This window comes from Egretta garzetta, unplaced genomic scaffold (genome assembly GCF_000687185.1).
Source record: "Egretta garzetta isolate BGI_Z169 unplaced genomic scaffold, ASM68718v1 scaffold360, whole genome shotgun sequence".
Classification (NCBI taxonomy): Eukaryota; Metazoa; Chordata; class Aves; order Pelecaniformes; family Ardeidae; genus Egretta; species Egretta garzetta.
In genome coordinates, this window is record NW_009258261.1 from 897,715 (window position 1) to 908,830 (window position 11,116).

Below are 11,116 nucleotides of genomic sequence, written 5' to 3' on the forward strand. Positions count from 1 at the left end.
TCTGTAGAGGACGCACAAAGCTCTGAAGCAACAGGAGAATTCCTCTGGCTGTGGGGTTTCCAGCACCTATTGTCTCTTGTGGAGAGGACCTGCCAGCCCTGAGGAAAGGCAGTGGAAATGGGGGGGGGGGGGAATCCAGAGCTGGTCCCAGCTTTGCCTCTCAGAGTCTGTTTTGCAGCCATTGCAGCTCCTTGTATCTTCCTTCCAAAAATGTTTCTTCTACCTGGAGCCATATTCTGTCCTTAGTTCTGGTCTGGATCTCTTCTAGACAGTGATTATCTTTCCCACTGAACAGAAAATTTCTTACAGAGCAGCCAGGAAAGAATCCTCTTTGCCTCTTCCAGCATGCAGTGCCGGAGCTGCTACTGTAGCCTGTCATACATTACAATACTGTCAGCACTGGCTTTCCTCCCATCACAAGGGGTTTTAGAGCCAGGCGAAGGCAGAACCACCGAGCATTTTCAGAAACCTCCAGCATCTCCATCAGCGCTTGCGACAGGCTGCTCCATGGCATGGAGCTCTGCCTCTCTGCTCGATCGAAGCAACAGCCTGCCCACGGCCTCTGGTCACCGAGGGAGCCTGGTACTGAAATCCTCCTCTTTTCTCTGCGGCTGAGGGTTACTGTTCAGCTTCAGTGAAGTTCTTCTGATGGAGCAGGCTTTTGTTCCTACCTTTCAGAGTCGCAAGGAAGCCCTGTTCTGCAAACCAGGAGTCAGTCGCTTCTGACTGCCGAGCAGTATGTGCAGCTGGGAAGGGGGCTGCTGAAAGACACCTCCTTCTCGGGGTCTTTCACAGAATGGCACCCCCCCCCCCCCACCCAGCATCACAGTCCTGGTCCTGCGAGGCACCAGTGTGGAAACTGAAGCCTCAAAACCTGAACAGGATGAGAAATGTGTAACCTTTGGAGAATGCTGGCGCCGACGTGGTGCTTCAGAGCCAGCCTCTATTCTTAGCAGAGTGGTGAAAGTCATAATTTAAAAATAAGATCCAGTGCAGTGCTAGCAAAGAGTCATATTCGTGGTATTCCTGTGAGTAAATCCCTCAGCGTGAATTGGCTTGACTTCAAGCTCAGAAACACTCCACCGAAATAAGGCCCAGCTGTGAGGCGCCTGTCGTACTGATCTGAAGGGGAGGGAAGGACACCCGGCACTTGACGCTTCAGGTGCTCCTGGTGGGGCGGGTGACCGCTTCCCTCCCCCCAAAACTCATGCCTGTAGTTTACTCAGTGTTACAGGTCATGCAAGAGCTTTTCAAGGGCCTCTGTAGGAGTTAGCCAATGAGATGCTGCCTTTACACCCTTTACAGCCAATTCTGCTGGTTGTGAGCATCTACCTCTGTCCTCCTCCTTATTTCTGGTTTGCATCTAGGTTACCTAATACTGTGTTTTAACTAGGAATCTCCAGATGTCTTAACATACTCCCTTTCAGGATCGTGTATAGTAAACAAAGGGCCAATTTCAGTCTTTAAAAAAAAGGAATGGCCATGGATCCATGCTCATGTGTTAGAGCTAGGATGAACTGCGTGAGGAGCATCTGATTCAGACCCATTTTATCAGGAGAAAAAGCACAGAACTAGTTGTATTCAAATCCTGTTCATCTTCTGCTTCAACGCTGTTTGGATTTTGAAGTTTCCCTCAGAAACCTCACTCATTTTTTACAGCCACAACTGGATGCAGGGCATAATCCTTTCCCGTTTGGGTCATGCAGAATATTTCCAAGAGCCTTAACTGAAAGAAGCTGTATAGCTGTGTAGAAGTTCTGTATAGTGCATTTCAGCCGTAAAGGAGTTTTACACAAGCTGCTACCAAAGCCACACATCTCATTGCAAAGTTTCACACTGCAGTATTATGAGGAAAGTTAGCTACAGCTGAAAAACAGGAGATAAAAGCAGCCAGGAGTTAAAGAAGTCAAGAGGGCGTGTAATGAGCATTAATAATTCAGATAAAAGACAGAACAACCTAGTGAAGATTTCATGTTTTATTGTTATTAAAAGTTCATTACGAAATTGGCACAACACATAAAAATAGATCTGTGGTGAATGATACATATTACCAGTATTGCCAGGCCATTTTGTGCACACCCTCACTTTTTAAAACCAGAAGGTCACGAATACAAGACATTTCATCGGCTAACTGCGAAACCAGTGTTACTGCAGCGGAGAGAGGCTGTGCTTTCTGCTCACTCTATCAAATGGATAAAGCAGACAGAAATAGTCCTCTATTCATACGTAAAAATAAACTCAGGAGAATGAAAGAACAGATTTTTAGAGTATGCCCCAGCTGAAAATAACTGGAGAGGGAGAGCTAGAAATACCCCTTTTCTTATGGACCTATTTCCATGAAAGTCAAGGGGATTTTTGCCATGGATTTTAAAAGCAGCAGGATATAGTTATTTGTTGACAGACAGATGGAGAGCCCTAGCAACAGAAGCTAGGGAGGACCTGTGGCAAAGTGTGAGTTTATTATTTTGATCTTGCACATGCTGCTGAATCTCCTTGTTGTAGTAATTGTGTATGTTCATAACAGCAGTGATTGCTGGGAGGAGCTGGGAGGGTGTATCAAAGCCAGATAAAGCGTCTGCAGCTCATTTTTTCTCCCTGTTTGGGTTGGCCTTGGTTCTAACGCCCCCTCCCCAATCATTACAAAGTGACATTTACCTGTATGCTTTCTGATCCACATGAGAAAATTAGAACAATACCCACGATTACAAAAAAAAATCTCACCAGGTCACCAACTATTCCTAGACTTGCGTAGCTTCCTGACTTCTGTGCTTACCACAGTGAAGATTTAGGGCTGCCCTCAGCCTGACTCTTGCTCCTCATGCTGTTTTATCAATTCCAGGGGTGCTGGGAGGTTGCTCAGAGCCACCAGTAACTGGCTCAGCAGAATGGTGGTTCTGCCGTTTTCTGCGTGGAAGGGTCACTGTAACCAGCCTCAGTGCAGAAAGCAGTGCTGTTGATTTCTGTGGAGAGCACTTCTCGTGGATGGGAGGCAAGATGAGCCCCACATCAGATACGCTGCTTGAATGTTTGGGGGAAAACAAATATCCTTAGTGGCATGGCTACTCTTAAATTTTCCTATTATTTATTTGGGAGCCTCTCTTAAAGAAGGCGAGCAGGAACATGAACGCATTCATGCCTTCCAAACTCATCAGCAACGCCGGTTTTTTTGCTGCATGTCCTGGTATGGGGTTGCAGAAGGTGGCAGCTAACAACGTGGCAAATGCCCATCCCCAGGGAACTGTCACGCAGCTCCACAACCTGTGCTCTTGGCTAGCTCTGAAATGCCCACTACCTCCCTCTGAACGTGTGCTCCATTAGGACTACAGCACGTCATGCCACCCCAACCCTACTAACCAAGCCTGAGAGCACTGTTCCTGTTTCCTCCACAGTGAATAGTTTTAAATCCCAGAAGATAAAAATCTCAGTGCTGCTCTCTCATGTTAAAATCTCAGGGCTTCAGTCTCAGCCTCAGAGCAGGAGAGTGACAGGGGTGGAAAGCTGGCACAGCAGAATGGTGAATCAGGCTCTCCCTTTGGTTTTCAGGTTGTTTACTCAAAACAGCCCTTGAGAAAGATGCTATGCCTCAAGCAGATGTCACATTCAACCGGTTTAGCAATATTACGCCTATTTCTTCTCAAGCTAGTCAAGGAGGGGGGGAGAACATAATATATGTTAGTGCAAGTTCACATAGACAACATCTGAATATTTAGTACAAAATGTTCTTTCAAGGTGGAGCAAACATTTCTAATTGTGACACAAAAAGAAGGTATTTTGTAACATTTTTAACAAGTTGGCTGTGAAAAAGCATGTATGTGAACTATGTTTAGACACAGACTACCTCACACGATACTGAATTACTTCAAGGCTCTTTCTGAGTAGGCAATAACCTTTTTTTTCTTTTTTTAATTAAATCAGCTTTATCACAGCCTGTTCCAAAGATAACTAAATAATTTGGTCATGTTTTTTTGGTTGTTTTTTTTGCTTTTTCCTCTTTGGAAAAAATAAAGCTATGCTAAGTTCGAGGGATTCCACTCCGCATGGGTTTTACCCATTCAATGCTTCTTTCATTTCAGAATTAATTTCCTCATTCAGAGGAAACCATGGAAATATTCAGTTAATAAATTCTAGCATAAGATTTCAAAAGTTGGTTCACACACTCACTTAGTCCTGAAGAACTGCAGCTTCCAAGAAGCTCACAGACTACTTGTACCTACTGAAAAACATTTTGAAAACCTGGCCCAATTTGGAAACAGTCCTATTTCAGGCCTGGTAGGGTATATATCCAAAATGAAGATCTGAATAATCCCTAAATTGTGGAGACCAAAGAATTCCGATATAAATTTTGCAGCACAGTCTCCCATCTTAAACATTTGGGTTTGGCTCAAAGTCCAGCTGAACAGAAAAGTTTAAGGCTTCTGTTTTCTCTGACTTAATGCACGTGGTCGGTGGTCGGTGAATGTAAACCAAGTACGCTTGCAACAGCCCTTGGATATGTAGACATCATCCTTCCTTCCCCTGCCATAACTACTGCCCAAGAGCAACAAAAAAATAAAAAGGCATCCAAACCGGTGTTAGACAGACAAACAGATGTGGAAGCCGTAACTGTGACTTTCTGCCCCTTCCTGAGCTCTCAGCCAAACCACAACCCATCAGAAGTGGGTTTGCAGCCCTTCTTGCCTCGAAGCCTGGCTCAGAAACCACAACAGGGCAGAATCCAGCGGTGGGCGCTGCGGTTGGTGGAGTTATGCAAAGGCAAAACCAGAATCGGGTTCAAAAAAGCATTTTCCCGAGACAGAAAACTACTGGAGCAGGAAGAAAAGGGAGTGCCCAGCACAGCGGGTGGGAACTGAGGCAGGGCAGTGTCACTGGGCCCTTGCTCCTGACAGAGACGCCGCTGACTGCATCGAGTTCATGTCAGCATCCCTGCCCTAGGCACTGTGATGTGCCAAGCCTGTGCAGGATGGGAAAAGTCCGAGAGCTGTGCTAACCTGCTCCTGCTACCAGGAATCCCAAGCAGCTGAAAATTCAAGTCAGCCAAATCCCTTTTTCTACAGTAAAGGCATGGAGGGGAAACCTCTACTGGCATTGTGCTGTCAGTGAGATCCCTTTTGGTTTTGTGCTACTGTAGGGTCATGGTGCCACTTACTCTCTCCAGCCTCCTGCTTTATGGCCCGCTGGACTAGCAGGACAGCCTCAGGCAATGACACTGCATCAGCAAACCTGGCTTTATGTATCTCGGTGGAGAAAGCGCTGGGTAGGGAGGGTGCTAAATCTCTCTCCAAACAGAATTAATCTTCTGCCTGCATCTGCTTTGGAACCATAGAGCATTTCCAAGCTGGAGAAAAACCCAAACACCTCATGTAGAAGCACCTTTCCCTTGGATTTTTATTATCATCATCATCCTTTTTAAGAATATATTTTATACCGAAACACTGTCAGCATTCTTTATACAATGGAAAATGACACAGTCATCATGTATCATGTAAAAGAGTAAAACCAGAACAAGACAGGAACGTTTCATATCAAGATTCAATCTGGAGTACAAATAGAATCTGATGTACAACTTAAAAGCCACACACCAGATAAACAGATCTTCTGGAAAAAAAAACCCAGGTTCTCTCTTAATTTGGAAAAAAGGAAGAAAAGCCAGAGAATGTCACTGTTAAGGCTAAAAATTCCATTTTTAACTTGTATTTTATAGGTGGCAGCCCGATTCTCATCTGCAGCAGCAGCAACACCCCCCTGGCTTTACAAAGAGATTTGCACTTGCATGAAATAATAATCAGGCTTCTATGCTCGGAGGACTCTGATTGACCTCAACAGGCTTTGGACTAGAGCCACAGTTGGAATTTCAGCTTGCAGTCTAAGGCTTCTTAACTGCAGGCCAAATTAGCGCAAAATGAGGCTTTGCAACTGGCATTTTACCCTTAAGTTTGGATATTCCAGTTCTGGTTGCTTTAAACCACAGCATTATTGCAGGTTTAACAAAGTTCTGTTTGTGAGATTCTTCTCTCTCGCTCTTTTTTTTTTTTTTTTAAATTCTGTGCTACAAAGGATGTTTTTATATTCTGTGTCTTATAAAGTCCCTATATTACATGTTTTCAAAATTGCCTAAATATATGTTTATATCATGATTATAACTACTCAGAAAGACCTGCTATAGTCTGTTGTGAGCAGCCAAGGAAAAAAAGTGTATTTAGTCCTAAAGAGGTCAAGAAAAGTGGCTGTGTTCATTTATAGTGTAGCACACTGACTGTGTTTATACAGCTATAACTACTATTTAAAAAGCTACTTGAAAAGTTATTATTCATGTGCAGTAGCTGATTTTCAAGCATTAATAACTTGGCTGTCTAGACAAGTTTTAATTGTCATATCAAAGGCCGAATATGTTCTCAAACAAGTGCAAGAAATCTCCCATCTCCCCTGGAAAGAGGCTGGTTGTCTTTCTGAACTAAGAGACTGCCAAATTTAACTTTTTCTCAGGTTATAAAAGCACAGTTAAACCTACAAATTCGCTGTTTAAATTTTTAAAATGGATTGACTTTAACTCAAACCTATCCTGTGCAGCAAAGTTAGTAAGCCCTGAAAAACAGTTTCTAGTGAATATGCAAAGAGTTTCCCCCAACCCCCACCAACTACCATGCCCACATTTTCCCAGGGCCTAGAGGGCTCCATTAAAATTTAACTAAATGTTCGATAGGAAACATGGTTTTTCAAGAATGATGTGTAAAGTTTACCCAAAGAACCTAAGACATTTTGTACATTCAGAACACTTTGCTGTTCTTAACCATCAGTAAGATTGTTCATTTTTACTAACAATACATACAATGAGTATAAATAAATAAACTACAGATAAGCTTTAAAAATTGTATTAACAATACATTGTGCAAAAACTCGTAACAATCTACATTCTATGCAAATACCCTGACTAAAATATACAGGCTGTGTCCTCGCACCCTCATTCAGTTTTTGCACAGTCCTTGGGCCAAATCAGTGGCTGGGGGCAATCAGCAAAATTCCATTGCAAGCCATGGATGTAATGCTGATTTACACCAGCAGAAGAGCTGGCCCCCAGGCGTGTGCAAAGATCCCATAGAAATCAGTGGGAATTGTGCTCGACTAAGGACTAGACAGTTTGATTGTACCCCGTTAAAGTGAGTGGAAGTTTTGCCATTGATTTCCATGGAACCAGGCTCAGGCCCCGAGTAAGGACGTCAGCACGTGGCCCTATGTTGTGCTACACTACTCCACTTCAGTGCAGAAACAATATTTGCAAAAGAAAAACTTTGTTGTCACTGCTGTTCAGTAACTGGTTTTAGCGCTGCATTTCAGAAATTGCCTTTTTGTGAGATTTGAAACAAGACTGCAAGTCTTTCTGAATCCATTCCAATTTGATTATCCAGCACAGGTGGGCTATTTTGATCCAAGAAAAACGGCTCAATGTCTATTAACCAACAACGTTCTTCATTAGGATAAACAACAGCCCGGTTCATCGGCACAGGAGTGAAGAACTGCATGCGGAAAAGGAACGGGGCAGCCTTCCTACCATAGCTGTGTCCAGAGCCGGCTGTCACTTCTCCAAACGGACGATGGCACCTGAGCCGGTTTGGAATCTGCAGTCCTGGGCAAGCTCAGCCAAGTTTTGTAAGCTGAAGATCTCCATTTATCTTTATCGTGTCAATTGCCGACAGTGTTTCAATACGGTGGTAAAAATCAAAGAGCTGATGTCCATCCACAAATATTCTAAAACGGGGATGCTCGCAAAGTATCTCAACCTGTAAAAAATAAAATGACGAAGCACATTGTTCACAATGTGACCGGGAAGTTATTTCACAGAATACAAAGAGCACTCCATTAGCCTTCAAGTAGTGTTGGTGTGATTACACATTTTGCTACTTATGTGCCACGTAACAGCCAGGGTTGAGACCAGTTTGCCTCCATGTCACCAGTTGCACTCTGATGGATCTGCTCTTACTTCACAGGGACATTAATCCAATCTCACACCATTGTGGCGGGAAGGACTCTGGAACCCAGTCCCACTGGCATCAGGGAGGTTTTGCCTCTTGGAGTAATGCCAGAAACAGACTCAAACTGCTAATTAAAGGGGGAAGACATTGTACCTCCACCCAAATCTTGCATTCCTTGCTACAGATTTTTTTTTGCTGCAGAACAAGGGGGCAGTTCCCTCTGCAATGCTTTCCACGTTTCCATTAATTTAATGGAAAGGAGTGAACACAAGAGGAGGGATAGGTTTGCCTTCCCCTCCTACACATACTCACACAGCTGCTGCAAAACTAAATAAAACTAAAAAAGCCTTCACTACTGTGGCTGCAGACAGCCCAGGACTCCCTGTTGGACTGGACTCCCTACTGGGGCTGCAGCAAGGGAAACGCAGTGCAAAATTGCTTGAATTCAGCTAGACAGCTCGCACGAGGCACAAACAGGATCAGGGAGGGACACAGCTCATCCCTCCTCCTAGAGCCCTGCAGAAATGCTCTGGAAAAGCAACAAAGCCTGGAGCTGAACAAGCTTGGACAGGTTGGGAGATTCCTGATGTTAGGGGTGGCTTGAGTGGGTGCCCTGTAGTTAAGCTTTGCTGGAGCTGCCCTGGCAGGAAGCAAGGATATGAGGGTACAGAACGTGCGCTTCTTGTACAGGCCCTCGGAGACCTCCTGGTCCAGACAGGCTAAGAAGAAAATCTGCAGGGAAGCCACATGTAAATCCTGGGTCATTTCAAGAGGCTGGTAGTCTGGAGTGAAGTGCTGCTTCCAGGCACTTGACTCTGCTGCTATTACAGCGTATAAAAACGGGAACGGGGCCAGTGCTAAACTAAGCGAGCCAAAGCCCAACTGACCTAAGGCAGGCTGCAGCAGGAGAAGCAGCCCCAGCCAGTCCAGGAGCACTTAAGCTCCTGGGGACCTGGTAGCACTCCATGTAACAGGGAAGCACCCATGCTGCCACATAGGTCCTGTGTCACTGCAGCAGGCACATCCAGCCATAGGCCTTGTTATGTAAAAGATATGGTTAGCCTCAACACTGCTTACGATCCATTTTTTCAGATCACCCCGGGCCACGCCAGAACGATAATTGGACTGGATCACAAGTAATTGGCGAGAACACTTAGTAGTCTAATTTATTCACTGAGAGGGACACCATCAAAGGTACAAAGTCAATTGGGAGCCTAAATTCCATTTGTGGTTTTGGGGAAAAAAAAAAAGGGGGGGGGCGGGGAGAAAAGAAAAAGAACAAGTCCCTTTCTACAGTATCTCATGCCAAACATGCAATACTGCTGTCCTCTAACGTCAACTGTCATTAGCGGGGCACCCACAAAACATGCTCTGGGTTAATTTGTCTTGCTTGTCTGAGGGCCCAGCCACCACCCACTGCAGCAGGTAGTGTAACCCTCTCAGGTCAGAGCAGGACCAAGCCTCCAAGCCCTTTCAAGTGCATTTCCCACACGCACCAAGGGGTGTTGCCAGTTCTGATGGGAGAGTTTGTAGAGGCAAGTAGAGCGCAACCAATTTGCGGCAAAACCAGTCATAAACACCCTCTCAATGCCCAAGCATCTGGGGAGATGGTGAGCTTTTGGGGTTGGGGGAGATTATCTTGGGGGCAAGAAGGATTAAGAGAGTTTGGCAGCTGGTCAGAGCATTGGCATTTAGCAGAGGGGCCAGAGAGGTTTCATAAGAGGGGCGGGGAGGAGGAGGAGGGTTTTTCTGGGTCAGCCTCATGGAGAAGGCATGCAGCCCTTTTTCCTCAATGTTGTGAAGCCGCTGAGAGAGAAGCAGCCCTTTGCAGCTGCATACTTTGTTAGTTCTGATTTGCAAAGACATCTTCACATAACCATAAAGGCTACAGATGGGAATCTACTTCTAGGTCAATCCAGTCCACCCCTTGCACGACAGCATTTCCACGTACACCATTTTCAAGTGACTACAGACTTAAATTTCACAGGAGACTTAATCCCAGGGTTCAGAAAAGAATATCGCTATTGCTTAGCTGTTTAATCTGCTAGCACGAAGGACTACGGTCAACCTCAGCGTAACATCCCTGGGGACAAAGGATGAACAAGATCCTTATTAGCTACACTAAATTGCAAACACTATGTCTATTAAAGAAATCATCAAAACATATGGCAGTCCCACAGAGTATTTACATTCTCCAGTAATAAGTCGTAATGTACTAATAACATAGAGGTACTTTTTAATTTATAGCTATAAAACTAAGCTCAGGAAGTGCGCTTCATCACACGGTATTACAACCTATGACTTGTCATAGCACCCCGGTGAGGTGTTCATAGCCCCATCTGAACTGCCTGCAGTTGCATGCAGCAGCGGGATCTCCATGCAACTTCTGATCAATACAAACAGTCCCGCAACTGATGTCTTAACTGGAGAAGCGCGGGCTACACTGCAATTTCACGAGAGGCAAGTCGGGTTCTGCTGCAACTCTGATCATTATTACGTTTTATCAAGTACGGTGCATGCCGCTGCTGTCCTGGTACTCACCCTAAAAGGCTGGTCCGGTATAAATGGGAAGTAAGGAATAGATGATTGCTCTTCCCCCCATTCTCCAGCTACACAAGAATTTCTGACAAACTGTCTGTCTGTAAACACGGCTTTCAGTTCAATAGCTACATCTGCAGGAGGATCTTCCGACTCCCCGCAAGTCAGACTGATGCCGAAGCTGCAACACAAACAGAACGGCTCTCATTCAGCCAGAAACAAGCAAATAAACCCCAAATGCTGCTGGTCTCATTTCTCAGCTTACTAAAGCCATTGACAGTATAGCAGCATGGGGGGGGGGTGACAGCTCAGCTTGTTCAGGGAATGCTCCGAAAGCTCAGCAGGGTCAAGGACATGGTTATAGCACATATATATGCGTGCATGTGCGTTGCGCATATATGTGTATATACAGGTGTACATATATGCTCTATATGCTCCTTTACTCCCAAATGAGATGTTGGGAAACAGGATCCCTTAAAGAAATGCCCCCTCTATGGGTCAAAGGAGAAATCAGCATGCTATATTTAAAATGATAAAAATAATCCCTCTCCAGAAAGAAGGGATCCGTGTGTATACGCGGTGTGTGCCTGCATGTGGCTGCCCCCCGGCCC

General features: G+C 45.0%; 1 protein-coding gene across 1 annotated transcript; it reads right to left on the bottom strand.

Moving 5' to 3' along the window:
- Positions 1 to 3,897: 3,897 nt before the first annotated feature.
- Positions 3,898 to 11,098, bottom strand: LGALSL (galectin like). The gene is made up of 3 exons (XM_035895120.1): positions 11,082 to 11,098; positions 10,509 to 10,686; positions 3,898 to 7,775 (listed from the first exon to the last, which is right to left on the bottom strand). Exons 1-3 carry the CDS (start codon positions 11,096 to 11,098, stop codon positions 7,632 to 7,634), a joined length of 339 nt encoding a protein of 112 aa, XP_035751013.1. The 3' UTR covers positions 3,898 to 7,631.
- Between the last annotated feature and the right edge of the window lie 18 nt (positions 11,099 to 11,116).